Below are 19,871 nucleotides of genomic sequence, written 5' to 3'. Positions count from 1 at the left end.
CATCAGTACTCACAGACTGTGTGTTTGTTTATAGGCCTTAGCCTGAGAGGTGATGAGAAACATGGCTGTTTACACATACATGTTACGTACAAGGATAACAACATATCCTGCAGAAACAAAACCATATACAGGCAGGATCTTAATGCCACAATTGGTAATTACATTACATTACATGTCATTTAGCTGACGCTTTTATCCAAAGCAACTTACAATAAGTGCATTCAACCATGAGTACAAACTCAGAACAACAAGAATCGAGAAAGTGCAATTTCTTCAATAAAGTTAAACTAAGTGCTAACTTAAGTGCTGCTAAAGTGCTACCATGGCGCTAGCTTCCCTATTCAAGGTATAGTCGAAAAAGATGACATGGTAATAACATGTCCTAATGCAACAATTGTGGGTCAGCTATTAGTGAATTTTCCAACTGAAGGGCAAGTTTTGTTCACAGCGGGGTCACAACTTCAAATCACATTCAACTTGTTTTCTTGAGAATTCTGACCTTTGGAAATCTAATAATATATAGGAAATATATAGCTCTTCCTCTCTGTTTTGGTGTGGTGATAAGTACATTATGGTACAGTGCAGGTCAAACAAAGGTTGCTGCTGGTTGTTTCGTACCTTTTGCAGATTTAAAAGGAAGTGGGTTTGGATGATAACCAGTTCCCACACATCCTTTCGTCATGACTGTTTTGGGAAACTGTAAAAAAAAAAATATATATATATATATCTTTTCCTCATTTGTCTGATGTTTGTACGTCACACAGTAACCAAAATATTAAAATAAAATTTGGCTGACGCAATATGGATCAGGAAAAAGAGGAAACATCTAGTATTCTTGTTTCTATCTCGATGCTCACCAGAATTATTTGAGACCTCTTTATTCCATTTCTGCATTTAATTTCTTATAAAACAGCTATATGTTGCTATTCTTTCACATAGACCCTACACCACCACTGTGAGCTCATGTGTGTATCTGACAACACTGGAGCCAGACTGGTGGTCAGTCGAGTCTTATCATCAAACAGGATGTGACATGAACTGTAGGCCGAATGGCCGGCTGCCGGAGCCCCATTGTGCCACACGCTGACAGCTGACTGATGCATATCCTCAGTGACAATGCAACCAAACCAAAAGGGATTAGACTCTTATAGTCAGAGGCTTACGCTGCTAGAAGGGATGCTAGTTCACTGAAGCAGGAATGTTCTCCCACTTTTCCAGTGAATTATTGGGATAAGTTGAACTAAAATGACCAAACAATATGACCGAATGTTTTTTTCTGCTACAGCCCAAAGTGTTAGAATGTGTATGACAAAGAAAAATACACTTAGCCTTGTGTATTTAGTCCCAACAGTTAGATGAGAAGGCCAATACTCCCTTTCAAATGTAGCTGTAGACAGCAACCAGTTAGCGTATAGCTTAGCATTAACACTGGACGCAGGGGGAAACAGCTAGCTTGGTTCAGGCCAAACTTATTTGATGAAAAGATAATGAAATAAGAGCACCTGCTAGGTAAACTCTGCTACTCTGAGACAGAGCCACGCTAGCTAGTTCCCCTTGTTTACAGTCTTTATGCTCAGCTAAGCTAACTAGCTGCACCTTCATATTTAGGCTACTGTAAAGAGTGATATGTTCTTATTTAACTAGAGAGCAAAAAAAGCATATTACACAAAAATCAACTTTGGCTTGTTGATGTTGGAGCAGCAAAATTGTTTCAGCTTTCAAGCACTGAGTCAAAAAAATAAAACAAGGGCATAGTGTCAAACCGGAGTTATTTTTTGGGAACCAAAATGTGTCTGAAACACTGAGTATTGAAAACCGTCAAGTACCAAAAAGCTGGCATCAAATATGTGGTATGATTTGTGTTTTAAATTATTGCCGATTTAAAACAATTTAGTTAAGACAAAGTTCCTGAACGACTGCTTGGTTTTAGACTACTTTAAATTGGAGAGTTTTGTTTTTGTTGTGTTAAATGAAATAAATGAGGTTTTCTTTGGAAAAAACATGTTCAAATTCCTCAAAGTGTGGCATTAGCACTGATGCTATAGGTATGATGTGATACTGTGTTGGACACAGAGGGTCAACAAAGTCACACAAATACAAATGTCTTTAACCTTGGGTTGTCATAAAAAACGGTAACTAGGATACCCACTCCCACCCTTTCTGTATAAAGGTTCAGTTTAATGAGGGAAAGGTTAAAGCCAGTGAGCTGCACCCTGGTGATTGTGGAGGGCTGTGAGAGGAGATAGCAATGACCTTTCATTAATGTCAACCACTAATGGTTGTTTTCCATCGTGCTGGTTCAAACTGCCAACCAACACTTAACCTGAACTTCATCAAGTCCGTGAAACCTCTCCTGAAATAGTTTGACCATTATAGATAGTTTCTTCTCTGGATTGTGGAGCATCCTGAAATCTTCATCTAACTGTTCAGTACTGTAAAAAAAACAGCACGATGAGTTAAGTTGTTAAGCACCAATGGCACAGAATAAACCAGGAATCAAACTCTACTGTGCCTGAACCTGGTGCTGTTTCATTAACTTGGTGAAGCAGCTAAAGCCCAGAGACAACATCCTGATGGTACCAAACAGCAAACAAGGATCTGGTTGCTTTGATTGTACCATTATTACTTTATTATACAGCACATTACCCATGTGCTATACTCAATAAACATGCATCGACAGCTGTGGTGTTTGCCAGACAGCCCTTAACCCCCCACAGCTCTGGTGTGTGTGTGTGTGTGTGTGTGTGTGTGTGTGTGTGTGTGTGTGTGTGTGTGTGTGTGTGTGTGTGAGATAGGGTGGTTAACATCTACCTGAAATAACCCCGGCACACACAAGCTAATAAAGTAAGACTTTATATCATGTTTGTTTAATCTCTGCAAAGTGTAAAAAACATTATTTCTTGGCCGGGAGCAGTGACTCTTGTGACGCTGTCATCCATATTTCTATTCTTTTGAAAACCTTCTGCGGTGGCGGTGACAATCAGTGTCTTCCTGGAGACGAGTTTAGCTTTCTAAGAAGCATCAGTTTATTGATTCTTAGAAACCTGGGACAATGTGCACCTGGACTGAAGCCTGACCAGTTAATAGATACATTATATTAGGAATATTTCATACAAACATTAGAATATAAATCTCCTCAATGGGAATGTGGACTTTAGTTTTATTAGAAAACAGACAGTTCAGTGATGCTTTTCACTCTTTTTCTACATTTACTTTGGCATTTTATTGAGTATGTATTATTTTATCACTGCTTAGTTTAAGCATTTGTTGTACTCTTAAGGTCATCTGTGCATTATTTTTTGTATAGAGTAGGGAGCATCTTCCACTGTTTTAAGATTCAGTCAGAGGGGGAAGTTTGTTAAACACAGTAATAATCTGATTGAAACATTCACAGCTACTTCCACACTAAAGTGAGAACACAAAAAACATGTCGATCATGCTAATTAGGAAGTTCCATAGAGGAACTGGAGCACAGTTACTTGGCACGCAATATACCACGAAGACAACCACATCCCCTGAAGTAAAATGGTTGACATATAAAGTCAGCAAAAGGAAGAGAAAGCAGAAACACAGCGACATTCCAGAATGAAAAGGCCTGAAAACTAAAATGACCAGTCACAGCAGCTTGGGGTGCTGTGTTAATGCATGAAAGCATATATTGTAGACACTCTACCCCCACTAGATCAGAGTAGGACAAGCAGGTCGGTCTGACTGAAATTAATTGCCGTCTCCAGTGGCAACACACACACACAGTCATAAACTGTCTATCGCAGACAAACACAGAGAAAAAAAAAAACAAGAGCTGCTGAAGCCTGTGGTGAGGAAATGTAAATATGAACAGTCCCCTCGTATGTAAGCATTAAAGAAGCCTGCAGCAAACACTACGAATGATCTACAGCAAGCGATTCAAGCTCAGGGCTGGACTAGGGACTGGAATAAGTAACCACAATGTGTGTAATCTTGCTCTTGTCATGTGTGATCTCTCAGTAATGCTGTAGTGTTGAGAGACTCACTGAAAAACAAAAGCACAGTTCCCCAAAATGTCCAAACTATTCCATTTAAAAAAGGACCCAGATGTAGATCAGGTGCAACACACGTGATTGGAACATTCCTGCTTTCGACTGAAGCCGTTGTTGTTATTAACTTTTCTCTTTGGGTCCTGGGTCAACCACCATTGTCCTTGAGCTGATTAACATGGTTGGCAGAATCAGAATTAGCAAGAGGAAAAAAGTGTTACACATACAGTGTCCAGCTTTTTAAACACAATATTTGTTGGGGGATTCCGTACATCTTTAAAGCTTTTATAACTCGTGTAAATAGTCTCACCGGGACTTAATCTAATGAGGAATTCGAATTCGAAAACTCTCCAGAGCCCAAACATGCCAAATCCAATAATTACCAGCTTGAGTCTATATTAGATTCTGCATGATTCCCTCCGAGACCCTGAGCCACAAATTCTTCTCCAGGACAGGAAGCTGCCAGCTGTTCTGGTAACACGATCCCAGTCACCAGCAGCATGGGAACATCCAAACAAGCAGGGCTTCACATTTCTCCAGACAATAACTAACAATCACAGTGGAAGACACAAATACTTCTATAAAAACATCTTTTATTCACTTAACTTATTTAAAATGGTGTAAAATATATAAATATTAGTGAAGACAAGATTTAACATTCTACTGCATGAAACAACATCACAGTCGTGGTCATCTCTACTCTACCCTTTTCCCAGACACACTATTGCAGCTTGATTTCAATAATACACACCAACGGGACATATGAGAGATGTTAATGAATGTATGTTACATGTATCCTAACACCAATCTCAACAGCTCCACTCTCTCCTCTGACGTCTCCTTGGCAACACAGCTTCATGTCTCCTTGACGTCCCTCTGAAAAGTGAAAAGGAAACATTCTTCACCGACACACCAACGCGACAATCTATGGAAGCTGTAAATATATGTTCCATGCTGATTTCTAGATGAAGCAACATTAAATCTGTTTTATCGATCAGCGTATTACTATTTAAAGATAAAAGATAGTTTGAAATCCGTCTCAAGTAAGTGGAGCTAATTTAGAAAATGTTAAGCAACATCTGAACCAAAATGTGGTGACAGTTGTTTTCTTATTTTACCAGAACATTTCAGATGAAGCAGATCAGCTGCATTTTTCCACCCTGTGTAATTAATTTTTCAAACTGGTGTTTTTGTGATGAGCACTTTCACTCAGAACGCGGATATTGAATGGCGAAAAATCATCATTTGTGTTGGGTTGTTACCTGGAGGATGTGTCCAGTCTGCGACAGCCCTGTGGAGCTCCATAAAGAAGGATCCTCCTGCATGGCTAACGTCTGATTAACAAACTTCAGCATCCCCGTGAGTGAACTCATATCCACGTCCTCCTCCTGACCCACCAGAGTGCACACAGACTCCCTCTTTGACTCGCTCGTGTGCTCATCGTCTCTCTGCTGCACGGAGCTATCTTCCATGCTGAGGTTTATGTCGTCTGGCTTGTCCACCCTGTATGTGAGGGGGTTGAAGGAGAGGTCAGAGGTTGCTGTGGCCTCCATGTTGCTGAGGCCCTGCCAGCTGTGGTCCGCTGTGTTCGGGAAAGATGGGGTGGGGGAGGTGGGGGAGGAGGTGGAGGAGGAGGAGGAGGAGGAGGACTCCCACAGACGCGTGCCCAAAGCCTCCCTCAGTGTGGCCTTCAGACTCAGAGGAAGATCCAGAGAGGAGTCGATACTGCTTCTCTGCAGCCAGTCACATGTTTGGTGGCTCTCGGTTTGGTTGGACTGATGAGGGGAAGAGATGGGCTGAAGGTATGTGCGAGCAGGGGGCGACGAGCAAGTTTGTCCGTGTGTTGGGGAGAGGAGGCGAGTCGAGTGAGCGTGCTTAGACGAAGGGAGAGTTGTTTGCAGCTTCTGGGGGGAGGCAGGAGGGAAGTGAGAAGAGGAGGAGTTCTCTTGGGAGTGTGTGAATGTGTGCAGGGCAGGCGGGGAGAGTGTGCGACTGTACAGATGCTTGTGGTCAGCAGCTCGCTCCAGACAGGAGATCCTGGCTTGGAGACGTGTCGCTTCAGACTCCTGAAGGAGGACAAGAACAACAACTTTACAATATTGAAAAGAAATGTAAAGATACACTCCCACAATGCAACTTTCACTCAAACTTCTAAGAACTCTACCTTGATGAGCAGGGACTCGTTAGACATCTCCATGGACTTCTTGAAGGTCTGGAGCTCAGTCTGGAGCTGGCCGACCTGGACTTTGGCTTGATTTAACTGGGTGCTGAGCTGCTCCAGCTGGGCAAGGAGGAGACTATTCTTGGCTCTGGTCTGCTCACACAGAATCCTGCTTTGCTCTAGCTGGGTTTTACTCTGAAGGAGCTGGGTGTGAGTCTGGTCTCTACATGTTTTGAGGTGACGGACTTGGTTGCGGGTGCGATCCAACTGTGTCTTAGTTTGCTCCAGTTCGGTTTTGGCTTCCTCCAGTTGGTTCTGGCTCTGCTGAAGTTTAGCTGCGAGCTGCTCCTGGGAGGAGAGCATGGTGGAGGAGATTTGCTCGGAGACTTTGAGGAGCTGGCCTCGAGTCTGCTGCAGGGACTCCAGCTGGAGGAGGGAGTGAAACAGCCAGACGAGACATGTTGGGTTTTAAGGATATGCAGCTTGAAATGCTGCTCTGATAAAAATATGATCCATCACCTTTTGATGTAACCAGGTAAAAGTATTCCCAGAGGTGATTACAGAACAAGCAAGTAAACAAATGGCACCGTCAAATATATCGGCGGGAATTAAGATGGTATAAGCTGTGTCTTGTGTGTGGGAGGAAGAAGAGAACCTGAAGTTACTCCCACGGTGGTGTTGACGTTTGTAAAAAAAAAAAAAAAAAAGAGGAAAGAAAAGAAAAAAGGAAGACAGACGGGAAAAAGGAAGGCTATTGACAAAAAAAGAGGCTGATCCACAACCAAAACCCACAAGACCTTTATCACGTAGATAGAGAGAGACAAATGGAAAGCCTACTGAGAGATGAGGCACTGGCAGGGATGCTTCCGACCGAGTAAAGTAACAGTATATTTTACAGTGTCACATCAAAAGCGTATCACAAATTTTTAATCATTAATTGGATCTAATGATCAGCCAAGTGACAAGTTTTGCAGAACAACTGCACGACAGAGTCAAGGTTTCCCTCTCACCCGTCGCTTTACAGTTTCTATTCCAACATTTCTTTTTTTAAAGACTCAACTGAAACTTGACTAGATGGCGGAAGACCCCGGTCTTGAAGCCTCAGTAGGTGCTGTACCTCCTTGCTGTGCTGCTCCTTCTCCAAGTCCAGCTCCAGCTCTAAAGAGGTGACCGTGCTCTGCAGCTTGGCCTCCAACTGCAGCCAGCGGGCCTCCTTCAGAGCCAGCTCCTCCTCCACACCGCCCAGCCTGACCTCCTGCAAAGATACACATCAACATACAATTTGAAGATCTACATCATAACAAGTGTGAATCAATTTATCAATTCATTACTTGCTGCGCTAGTTCTAAACGAGAATTTAAAAAACTGCTTGTAGAAGTAAGAACATTTTGATTTTTTAAAAGTTAAGACACAATAAATAAAACAAATACTTATACAGTCTTTGTATAATCAGGAATTAACTGTGTCGCTGACAGTGTTTCATTATTAATTTCATATTGAACGTTTCTCAGATCTCATATTACAGCTAGTAACCAGTGGCCTTATTCATTTCACATTTTTGGGATTGTTAAATGAAGCTTACTTCAAGGCCAATCGGTGGATTATCTGTATGGACTACATTTAGAATCACTCCCATCAAAGAATAACGGCATGTCAATATTTTTCTTTGTTTCAAAACATGAAATTTGAGACACAATCTGAAGGAGATCTATCAATTTAGATTTTTCAATAATAATTTTAATTAATTATGAAATTAAAATCTATTTTATTTTATTTGATCCATTTCAGTGGAATTTAATTTCAATTTGAAATGTGATTTAGTTCATTAATTCACTTATTTCCATTTGTATTAATTTATTTATCCAATATTCTTTTCTAATCTAACGGTTTTGTTAATAAATATGTTTTACTTTACATTTATTTAAATATTACATCTGTAGAGAGAATATATTTATATCACCAGGTACAGTACACATAACACTTACTGTCCATCAACTGTGATCTCTCTTCTTATTCTCCTCTAAAGACATTGAGTTATGCTTATGCTCTAAACATTCAGTTAGTCAAATTGAAAAGACAAAAAATGGTTTCTCTCCAAATATCTTTTAAGGCAGTTGGTGAAACATGTTCTCATGCGTTTCCCTCTTGTTCTTTGTGTGCTCCTGACCTTCATGTTTCTGTCTGTGAGCTCTCTCTCTCTGGCCTGCAGGCTCTGCTGCAAAGACTCCACCTTCTTCTCCATCTCCTGCTTGTGCTCTTTGATGGACACTTCCAGCTGACCCAGCTGAGGACGAGGGGATTGACGGGGAAGAAAACAAATTGAAGAAACACAACAACAACACATCAGTAGAGAGATAATAGCTAAACATAGTCTGCAAATAAATGAAGTAGACTGAAAAGTGTGTGTTGTACCAGCTGTGCTCTCTGTTGGAGCTCCCCCTGTCTCTCCTTCAGTGCATTGTCCATGTCTAAGACCTCGTGAGTTCTCTCCTCCAACGCCCTCTGGGTCTCACTGCACACACACACACACACACACACACACACACACACACACACACACACACACACACACACACACACACACACACACACACACACACACACACACACACACACACACACACACACACACACACACACACACACACACACACACACACACACACACACACACACACACACACACACACACACACACACACACACACACACACACACACACACACAGTAACTGGGAGTGTCCTCTGAATGGCAGAAATAACCTTATGTGATTCTTGCAGATTACAAATGACACATTATACAAGTTCAACCTTGGATAATCAAGGAAAGAAACGTAATAATCAGAAATTCATATTTTTAAACAGCCAATAATTTCGTCAGTAAACACAATGCCATGACTTCCATCTAAGAACAAAGATTAGCCATGACAATATTCAGAAGACATACAATGAAAGTGTGAGACTTTAAATGGGACAATAACCAGCTCCATGACTGTGTGTGTCTGTCGGTGAGTTTGTGATACACATGTACAATGTGGATATTGTTTCAAACACAAACAGAACCAGTGGAGGATCTTATCTGAGCAGCAGCACATGGACGTCATCTCCATCTGAGGCTTGTCCCTTGTCCCTGCGTGCAGAAGGATATTTCACATGAGGGCGTGACCTCACCTCAGCTGGTCAGTCAGCTTTTCCACCGAGGCTTGCCGCTCATCTGCGATGGTTTGGGTTCTTTGTAGAACATCTCTGACTTCCCGTAGTTGCTCCAGAGTCTCAGCCGTCTCTCTCTGCACCGCCTGAATCTGTCCCTCCAGCATCTTGGCCTGCTGGACACAGTTGAGCCTGTCGGCCTCACAGCGATGGAGCTTCTCCTCCAGATCCATCCCTGGGAGGGAAAAGAAGGAAAAGACAGAAAAGTGAAGCGATCAAACGAAGGAGAACACAAAGAGCGGAGATTCAAATTTGAAAACCTGAGCTGTGTAACTCTGGCTTCAATTGTCTTTTCTCTGTAAAGACTATAAAAGCTAGTCCAATAAAAAGGGACTGAAATCTCGTACACTGAAACTGTGCCACATACCCGTGTCGCTCTTGCTGTCCAGCTGCTTCTTCATGTGCTGGAGGCTTTCGTCCATGCGGCTGACCTGAGAAATCTTGTCGTGGACATCCTTCCTCAAACGCTGCAGCTCCGAATCTTTAGACGCCAGCTCGCCTCGACACTTTGTCATCTCGGACCTCAGCTGGCTGCAGAGAGAACAAAGAGAAAAAAAGCACATAAAAACCAAATAATCAGTACATTTGCAAAGCGATTAAAAGTCTTAAATGAAACAAATGTGTTTTCAGGAAATGTGTTGCAATAAAGGAAAGTCATACCACGGAAATAAATACACAACGCTTTCAGCAGGATACACATTGCATTGTTGCAGCAGCTGGGAGTGTGCAACGTGTCTATTTCCTCACCTCAATGTTAGCACGGCTCCCATCGTAGAGTTGGAGAGAAGGAAATCCCTCCAGAACTGTTAGAGTAGCTTAACTGAGCGGAGTAAACATGCCTCACGACGGCACCTATCAACAACCATCATGCCTTTTTGCTTCGGAGCTTTTAAAATGTCCCAAAAATTAAACTAACCAGCAGCACTGCAGAATGAAATTAGTCTAAATACATCAGGCGTACATCTCCCAGTCTCGAACAAGTAAGATCCCCATTTATATACACACACATCTGTGGGTTGTAGGGGCGAGGAAAGGAAGGCTTCTTCACGGCTACAGACAAATAGGAGGTGGTGTATTCATAACACTATCTCACAGACTGAGGCGTTTGACTATCTTTGCTACAGGTCAAGAAAAACAGCATATGTTATGAAATAGACACTAACAAAAGCCGCACACAAACTACAAGTGTGGGGAAAACATTGGAGTAAAATATCTGACAATGACTGTAATATCCTAAATTATTCTTTTTTTAGCACTGGAGACAGCATTTAAGAATATTAACTCCAGTTTCCTCTGTTCCTGAGACTATCGTGGGAGTCGCTGTGTGTGCAGGTTTTCCTACCCGACAGACTCCGACAGTTGTATGTTCTGCTGCTTCACCTCCTGCAGGTCCTCGTCTTTCTGCTGGACGTCCCGCTCTCTGTTCCTTGCCTCGCCCTGCAGAGAGGCCCGAGCTCGTTCCAGCTGCTGCTCCAGACTGGACACCTGCGGACACACACACACACACAAACAACATGAGCATCCATCATTATTTGTTACTACAAACAGGACATCCATGTCCAGCACATTATTCTGGTCTACAATACAACACTGGAAAGATCACAGAGAATGACATTTAGGAAGTCACTAAATAAACCGTGGCCCAGACATTCTGAGAGAGCAACACTGTCTTGTAGTGTAGACCTGATCTACTACTCAAACAACGATAACGACACAGTGCCTTCCAGCCGGATTTATTGTCGTTTGCCCAGACCAGACCTTTGTGTCCACAGAGTGTTACTGTCTCTGTTCAGCTCTGCTCACTGAATGGAGATCCTTGTGTTCTTGTTGTTGTGAAGGACAGAAAGTACAATCAGCTGCTAAAATCTGCTGTACTAAAAAAGTAATCACATGCTCAAATAGTTGTTTTCCTCAAGCACAGATTTAGCTCAAGTGTGTTATGTGTTCAATTTTAAGCTTCTACAAAAAAATGTCAATCTTTGATAATAAGAAGCTACTTGATCAAAACATGTGTTAGTAGTGGGCTCTGACCGCAAACACAACAAAATAGTGGTGTTTATTATCCATCTGGTCAGAATCAAGCAATACTAAAAACCAAAGCAAACAAAGTTGCCATTGCTGCATAAAACCCAATAACGCTGACGTGCACCACTGAAAGAGCCGTCAATGCCAAGAGGAGTCCACTGACAACGCTTTCCCTGAGGCTAGAAATAGGACTACATGTTTGAACTTTCCATATTACATAACTTATATTTATGCTTCACGGCTACTCAACATGTAACACCGTACGACCAAAAGAGATAAAGAAAACTATTGAGGCCATGAGGAGAAAAGACAGACTTGCTCTCCACATCAAGTGGAAAATGCCCCACGGCCTCAGACCCTCAGGGCATCAGAAGGCTTCAAGTTAACCAAGAGGCAATTGGTATGTGGTAATTGATGTAGCGACCATGTGTTTGGTAATACTATATGCACCACTGAAGCATACTATAAAGAGGGCCTTAAAGTGACATCAGCATCATTTCCATACCAAGGCCTTGTGGGGTGGAAGGGCATTTAGTTCAAATCTAGTTTTAAAGGCCTTTATTATTTGAGTTTATACTGTCCGTATATGGTGTATTATTTCAAATGAATAGATAATTCAAATTTTAAATAAATGTATAAATAGTACAATTACTACAAGCTAATTACTAACTAATTCATAAACAATTAACAGAAAATGGGATAAACAGTCATCAACGGTGGCCCACAGTTCATTTATCAAATTATTCCGGCCCTGATACAAATATGTCTTCAAGGAATACTTCACCCACAAAATTAACATTTTTATATAAATTACTCACCACACGTTTCCTTGAGTTCTCAAAGAAAACATTGTACATCCCAAAAACAGCATCTAATGCACGCATGAGGCGGTAGTGGAGGAAGTGTTTGATAAGTACTGAGCAACGAGACTTGGATTATAGAGTTGTGTGAGGGTTTGCAAAAGGATGTTTTGATATAGATTTTCTGTTTTTAAACCTGGCCTCCGTAAACCTTAATTCAACAAGGATTTACTTGGAGGCGAGACGTTGTAGGTAGCATGCTTGGTGAGTAATTGAAATACAAATGGTATTCCTTTAGGGGTAACCACATGTATCTTTAGTAATAAATACTTTTGGATATCTACGCTTGTATTTTGTGTTGGCAACAAACACTACTGTATTTGCTGATGGTGCTCAATTGCCTTGAGTTAGTGCAAATGTAATGTCTTGATTTGTTTTTGTGCACTAAAATAGTGTCACACTGTATCTGAACTGTCTCCAACTCACCTGTGTCTGCAGCTGGCTCTGACTTTCCTCCAGTTCAGAGATGTGAGCAGTGCTCTCAGTCAGCATGGTCTGCTGCCGCTGGAGAGAAAGCTGCAGCTGCAGGTTCTGCTCACTGGAGCTCTGACAAACCAGACTGGCACTGTGGAGCTTCTCCTGCATGGAGGACACCTGAGGAGGGAGGAACAGGGGACAGGATAAGCCTGAGAGATCAAAGATATGAGTGTGTGCAAACAAACACTCTCAAAGCTTGAAAGACTGCCTTATTGTATGCAACACTGTACCCTGTCTTTGTTCTTCTGCAGCTCACACTCATAGTTCTTCTTTATCTTGTCCATCTGCAGCAGGTATAAGTTCAGCTCCTCTCTACACGCCGACAGAGACGACTGGAGTTCGCACACCTGATGCACAACCAGAGTGCATATTAGTGGTTATGGTGGAATTTTTCACACAGATCAATCTACGTTATTTGTGTGTTTGTCTATGGTAACCAAAAGAGTGTCCAAACCGTGGAAGCAGACTGAGCCGCCTGCTCGTTGAAACTCTGCAGCAACTCCTCGTTGTCTCTTACTTCAACCTGCCGCTGCTGAAATTAAATCAAAATACAAACAGCATACACTTGGTTTAAAATTAAAGTGGTTGTGCCTTTACCTTAAGCTCCTGCTCCTTTGCTTTAACCAGTGAAGGTAGTAACATGCATGGATAGGACCCTACGTGCTGTTAGAAGTGTCCTGACCTGTGTGAGTTGGACCATGGAGCTCTGCAGCCGAAGTACTGCGTCCTGAGCCTCGTCCCGCTCCCTACGGAGTGAGCTCAGCTCCTGCTCCATCACCAACATCTGAGACTGAGCCTCCTCCACAGACTGCTGCAACTGCAGAAGAGAGAAGATACTGTGACCTAGTACGGGGAATGGCCACAGCCAGTGTTTCTAGGTGCAACTTAACTCAAGTAATACTGTAACATGCATTCATGTGTAGCTAATGAAATTAAGGTTGGTTGAACTGAAGAGCAACAGAGCTGGCTGAAGGTTCAGTTGAGAGAAAGTGAGTGAGACAAAGATGTAGCCGTAGATCACCATTTCTATTCTGTGCTGTTGCTCCATGAGTTGTTGAGATTGAGATTGTTTACACTTGTCCAAAGACTGCTGGTACTCTTTTTGCTTTTTGGCCATCAATGACTGGTAATGCTGAAGGGTGCTGGTTTTCTCCTGTTATGAGAAAATGGATTGTGTTAAGAGTATAAACGCTGGATTTAGAGAACACACTCACATTGTAATCCATGAGTCCCAAATGGTTGTGAATCATGACTAAAACTCACAGCCCTTGGCAGATGTTCAGTTATGTTCAAAGACAAAATTGACCAGAAATGAATAAGATATCAAAACAATTGAAGAAAAAACAATGTTTGGGTGTGCAGGGTTAGGCGTGTAGCGAAATACCGGTATTGAAATAACATGATATTAAAAACAATTAAATACAGATTTCTTGTTCATAATACTCATATGATAATATTGTGTAAAGAATCCCGTGCCTTTACGTTTTTGCTTCGTCTCCCTCACCAACTGTGTTGGGTGTCATTAGACAGCACAGTCTACGGGTTATGCCGACTTTTCTTTTTGTACACTTACAGTTACAGACTCTCTCTCCCTACACTTCCATTTTGAGTGCAATTTATTTTGTCCGTGTGGAACTTTCCCTCCGTCTGTCTGTTGCCGACTATCCGTCTGTCTGTTGTCGACTATCCGTCTGTCTGTCTTGACTTTGCTGGTCGACCATTCATTCTACCTGCATGCATGTCTTTTGTTGTTGTTTAGCTGTATCTGACTGATTTTTTATATTTCATTTACTCTGCATGCTGTTATGTTCTGCGCCTCTGACATGGATGTTTTTATTCTGTCCATTTTATGATCGTTCTCCCTTATTTCATTTGCTTTGTGTGTTTTGAATTTGTGAGCCTCTGTGTTGCATGTCTTGTTAGTACTTGACAATGTCTAAGAGTCTCCTGAATGACGATACTCACTATTCTCACTATTATTTGTTTGTGCACCCATTGGAAAGCGTCAATATTGTATAAACCTTGTATATGTGATCTTATCTCTGTTTTTAGGTTTGTTTTGTGACATCTGCCTCTCGGGACTACAGATGAAAAATAGCCTCTTGGCTAACTCTGGCACATTTACAGAAATGTTTTTATTAATGTGCAATGTCCCTTATCAAATGAACCAAAGTAAAGAAAGAGGTAAAACGCACACTAAACAAAAGTTAAATATGAATTTGACCGGTTTTCTGTAGATATCGCGATAATATTGTTAGCGTGAATTCTTTTGGCCACGATAATCGTGTAGGGTAAATCTAATATCGCGATAGCTCAAGTGTGGGTGTTGTACCAGTAGCCGATTCTCCAGCTCAGTGTTGGTAAGGGCAGCCCGACTGTAGGCCGAGGTTTTTTCCTGTAACTGTTTCTCCAGCGAAGCCACGCGAGCACTTTTTCTTTTCAACTGAAGTGAAACGGAGACAAAAAAAGGTAAAATTGCCATGAAATATTTTTTAGAATGATTTTTTTTTTTTTAAACTGATATAATTATAAATTGTATCAAATTTATATTGACTAAGAAGGTTTTTGTAAAATAAACATGAAAATAACCAAAAACCATTAGCCACGCAACTGCTATAAAACAGTAACACAGTTGAGCACAAAGCAGGAATGTTAATCTTAAATCAGAAAAAAATGAAAGAACTTATGAAAGGGGGGCGAATCATTACCTCTTTCTCTGTGTCAGTGGCTTGGCTGACTTTGTCCAGCAGCTCCGTGTGGAGGCACTGATAGTGGGAGGCTCTCTGTGTCATGGAGCTCTGCAGCGAGGAGATCTCCTCCTGCGTTCTGCTCAGACGCTCCTGAAGCCGCTCAATCAGGCCGCTCTGTGTGGTCCGCTCGGCCTCCAACGACTGCAGCCCTCGCAGCAGCTGCTGGTAGCCTTCACCTGAGCGACGTGGAGAGAAAAGAGACGCACATGCTTTTATTTTTTACATCATATATTAAAGACAAGTGTACAGTATATGGTACCTGCATTTAAACGCCATTTTCTACTTTGCTGTGTAAATAAATAAATCACCATGTTGCATAAAGTTTCTTTAAAGACATGAGATTTATTTTATTATTGTATTTATTTGAGTTTCATTTAATTAGTTGTTCAAGTAATAGAAAGAGGTGGAACCATATCCATTTTACTTCTGCCTACTCCTTTCCAGAAATGTCATATTTATATTTTGTGAATTAAGAATTTGCTGTATATATTTATTTTATTATTATCTTGTAATAAAATCGAATTCATCCATACATTATTTAATTTCCCTAAAGCCAGAAAAAGGACGCGTCTCTCATTAGAACAATATTAAATTCTAATAAACCAAAAATGATTTCACTCTAAAAAAAAAAAAAAAAGATGGGAAAAATAATTAGTGTATACAATATAATTACAAGGAAATATATGACGGGTAGAATCTTAGATGTATAAAAACAAAGACAACCCTGAATTATCTCATCTCTGTTAATAGGCCCAGATAACACAGAATGTAATCCAGTACACAATAAGGTTTTTGTCAGCATACCTGGCTTTAGCTTCAGTAGGTGTGCTGTTCCTAAATAGTTCACTGGGGGAAACATGCAGGGCCTGACGCACAGTGTCCCCACAGCACCCTGAAATAAAAAAACAATAAACATATCATCGCCAATGCAACACCAGTGATAGATATGGAAACTTGTTTTGGACAATTACTGCTACTGCATCAAAACCAGTTTGGGGCAAACAAATAAACTGATGATGTAATAATCCCTTTGGTCAAACATTACGGGAGACTTAACAACATCTTGTGACGTGAGAACACAAACAACAATGTGACGGTTTTCCTCTCCACCTCTCGTAGATGCAGCAGGGATAGTATGGACTCCAGGCTGTCCAGCTCAGCGTGGCTCTGCTGAGCCTCCCTGTGGCTCTGGGCCACACTCTGCTCCTGGTTCTGGGTCAGAGTGCGCAGGTTTTCCAGCTCCTTTCGGAGAGAGGCCAGCTCCCTGATTTCCGCACCCCGCTCCATAAGCTGTCGATCAAGATGCGAGACCTTGTGTCCGGCGTCCTCCAGTTGAGCCTGGAGACCAGCAGCCACAGATTTGACCTGCCTCCCCTCCTCCTTCAGCTGGCTGGGGGGCAGACATGGAGGAAGATCAGGAATAAAAAGATGTTATCCAGCAATTCAAAGCTATTTTTTAAAATGGGATTGATAATGAGAAACATCAGAAATCCTCCAATTTATTTCTGTTTCTACAAACAAAGAAAACAACGTACACCACAAACAATGAAATGGACAATTAATATCACATACCTAATTGTTTGGCTCTGTTCTACCTTTCCTTTCTCCAACACCGTGCACTTCATTTCCAACTCTTCTTTTTCTCTGTCACACTCAACAAGACTCTCTTTTAGTTGGCTCTCACTCTCCATCACCTAAAAAACACATTCAAAAGCACTTTTTGGGCATCAAAGTGCAACTGAAAAATAGGTATTATAAAAAGCATATCCCTGAATAATAAACTCATTCAAATAACTCAAATATACCCTCTTAAGTTTAATAGAAATGGTAGCCTTATAGTCTTTGAAGGCTTCTTTGAGTTTCTCAGCATTTTGTAGTGCTTGGTTCCTTTGTTGCTCAGCCCTGTAAAGGGATGAGGTACAAAATAAGGACTCAAGCAACATTAATAAACAGACATAAAATATATGATTATGTTTTTCAACTCGAGATCAGTCAATCACTTCATTTAGTTAAAAAACATATATGGATGTACAGGTACTAAATGCAATTATGAGACAAAAGACATTGTAGCAGATCAATTACATTTGGTGTACATGCCGTTACCAAAAATGCTGGTAGAACTGTAACCTACTGTCGAATGAAATTAAATTGTGTGCCCGAAGCCAAGCCCAAAAAAATCCATCACCGTTTGCAAAGTGCTGTGTTGTTCTCCAGCTCTTCCCTGAGCGCGCTCAGCTCCTCAGTGAGAGACGCCACCAAAATGTCACAGTGAGCTGCTGCTTCCTGGCTACAGTCTGCCCTCCGCTCTGCAGCCCTGGGAAACAAAGGCGAGGACACTTAGTAGTCCTTAATTTAGATATTAATGCTCGGTTCAATCAGAGGTTTCAAGGGGAAAAAGAGGTGAGATAAAAGTCCTTAAAAGCAATAATCAAACTTGGGCCAGTATGAGTATTAACAGGAATAGCGTCAAAGGTTTAAAGAATTGTCACTGACTATGCCCCGTAGCACATTACATCCTCTTAACATCAATTCAGTATCCAGTGTATATAAATAGGCATGCATTTGTCACATTACAATTACATGAATAGCTACATCTACAGTAATCCATGTTGAGGTCAATAGAGTTACTTTAGTTCAGTGGCTTGAGACTCCAGCTTTGCTTGAAGCTGACGAATCTGCTCACTCATGATTCCCAGTTCCCTGTTTTTAACCCCAATCCTGGGGCCTCTGGGGCAGACCTAAAAAACAAAACACATACAGCCTATGTATCCACAACAGCTTCTGTTTATTTATGTCACAGCCAATGTCTCAACAAAAGGCTGGGAAAAAAAACAAATGACTTCATACTAGACTCATTTGCAGCACACAAGACGAAACACAAGATATACCGGTTAAAGTTCACAGCACTTTTATTCACCTGCGACATGGAGGAGGCAAATTCATACTGCATCGCATCAAGGTCGCTGATAAGATGCTCATCCTGCATGTTGAGACAGGCGTTCTCCTGACGCACACAGCCATTCCTTGAGTAAGACTCCATCCCTAATGACCGGGCCTTGAATAGGAAGGGAGAGGTGTGTGAGGCAAGGGGTTTATAGTGGTTTGTTTATTTAGCTTTTGGTTATGAGATACAGTTTTCTGCAGAGACATTTTTACAGATAACCTACATACAATATGCAACAACCTGCAAGATGTGGTTCAATTTATCTACCGAGCAATGTTTTCTGCAGAGGGAACAGTTTTATTATATTGCTCACATACAGTATGTAACACCAGACAATGTGATAGGTGATGTACAGTATATCTGGGTGGTTGTTTCTTATTATTTAACTCACAAATATCCTTTCTCACTTTAGAGTTAGAGGAATGGGTGTCTGCAGGTCTTGTAAGCTCAGGCAATCGGGACTCTTCTGCTCACCCTCACCTCTGTAATCATGTCCGACTGACTGACTATAAATTGTGTTCATAGATAAATCAGTGACGAAGGAATCAATAGAGGAGGATAAGGGGTCAAACACAGCTTTATACAAACTATTTGTGATGTCCTCACCGGAAGTCTTTCGGTCAACAAGTGGAGTTGTAACTGTTAGCAACCAACAGCTGGTTCACTGTGTGACTGAGATGTGAAGTCATGCAGGTAACGTTAGCTCACCTCAAGTGCTGTCCCCACTTTGCAGACTGAGCTCCGTCAGTGGGAGCAGATTCCTCAAACTGACCACATCTTCGGTTAAACTCTCCCTGTTCTCAAACATCAGATGAACGATGAGTCCATGTTGACTTCCGTTGACTTGTTGAGGTTAGCACGTAACTCGTCCAGCGTGTGTGTACATTTTGGGAAGTGTAAAGACCACGAGCAACCAGCTCATCAACACAACGTTACGGGTTCAACATCTTAAGTTAGCAGCTAGCGGATCGTGGTAAATAAGCGGCTAGCCGAGCTAAGCTAAACGTAAACAACGATGCTCGTTGTATCAACAGGTGGGGAGCTAGTTCACGAATAAAACACCAAGTCACCGGAGAGACTAAGTTTACGTTTGAAATCAAATAAAATGTTGTCGTCCCGGTGCTATAAAAGCATATAACTATGCATTTGAAATGTATAAACGTTAGTTAAACAAAACTTTGCAGGCGAAGGCAAAGCAATCGGTACATTTGTATTTATTGTCCCCGCCCACATCCCAACATCGCGTTTCGTGATTGGATAAACGGAAGCCGTGTGTTATTTGATTGGTAGACAAGGTTGTCAAGGACAGTGCACGCGAACAATGGCGCGTGCATTTGAACTGTCAAATTAACAAACGGTCTGAGGCTCTTGTGTTAAATCGTCAACTAGTTATATATGCAGCAATTTAATGTCCAAATACGCAACACAA

The 19,871-nt window shown here is 41.6% G+C and overlaps 1 protein-coding gene across 2 annotated transcripts; it reads right to left on the bottom strand.

Annotated features, from left to right (window-relative positions):
• Positions 1 to 4,589: 4,589 nt before the first annotated feature.
• On the bottom strand, positions 4,590 to 19,678 carry ccdc18 (coiled-coil domain containing 18). Of its 2 annotated transcripts, none has more exons than XM_034555913.1 (24): positions 19,151 to 19,678; positions 18,416 to 18,553; positions 18,127 to 18,236; positions 17,684 to 17,812; positions 17,304 to 17,400; positions 17,071 to 17,192; positions 16,609 to 16,888; positions 16,303 to 16,390; positions 15,457 to 15,674; positions 15,081 to 15,191; positions 13,770 to 13,901; positions 13,431 to 13,565; positions 13,203 to 13,280; positions 12,979 to 13,095; positions 12,698 to 12,865; positions 10,729 to 10,871; positions 9,754 to 9,917; positions 9,348 to 9,561; positions 8,590 to 8,689; positions 8,345 to 8,461; positions 7,238 to 7,432; positions 6,181 to 6,603; positions 5,279 to 6,082; positions 4,590 to 4,892 (listed from the first exon to the last, which is right to left on the bottom strand). In XM_034555913.1, exons 2-24 carry the CDS (start codon positions 18,536 to 18,538, stop codon positions 4,872 to 4,874), a joined length of 4,089 nt encoding a protein of 1,362 aa, XP_034411804.1. In that variant the 5' UTR covers positions 18,539 to 18,553; positions 19,151 to 19,678; the 3' UTR covers positions 4,590 to 4,871. The 2 variants fall into 2 exon arrangements, with proteins under 2 accessions (XP_034411804.1, XP_034411805.1); XM_034555914.1 differs by having other exon boundaries at positions 7,295 to 7,432.
• Between the last annotated feature and the right edge of the window lie 193 nt (positions 19,679 to 19,871).

The sequence above is a fragment of the Cyclopterus lumpus genome, chromosome 17 (assembly GCF_009769545.1).
Source record: "Cyclopterus lumpus isolate fCycLum1 chromosome 17, fCycLum1.pri, whole genome shotgun sequence".
Lineage (NCBI taxonomy): Eukaryota > Metazoa > Chordata > Actinopteri > Perciformes > Cyclopteridae > Cyclopterus > Cyclopterus lumpus.
This window is presented reverse-complemented; position numbering and strand designations above follow the sequence as displayed.

Bases quoted from the DNA above. Each gene is read 5' to 3' on its own strand.
- ccdc18 (XM_034555913.1), bottom strand. From the start codon at position 18,538: ATGGAGTCTTACTCAAGGAATGGCTGTGTGCGTCAGGAGAACGCCTGT. The intron at 16,889-17,070 runs GTATGTGATATT...TCTGCCCCCCAG, and splicing joins GAACAGAGCCAAACAATTAG to CCAGCTGAAGGAGGAGGGGA. The intron at 12,866-12,978 runs GTACAGTGTTGC...CTCCCTCCTCAG, and splicing joins TGCAGAAGAACAAAGACAGG to GTGTCCTCCATGCAGGAGAA.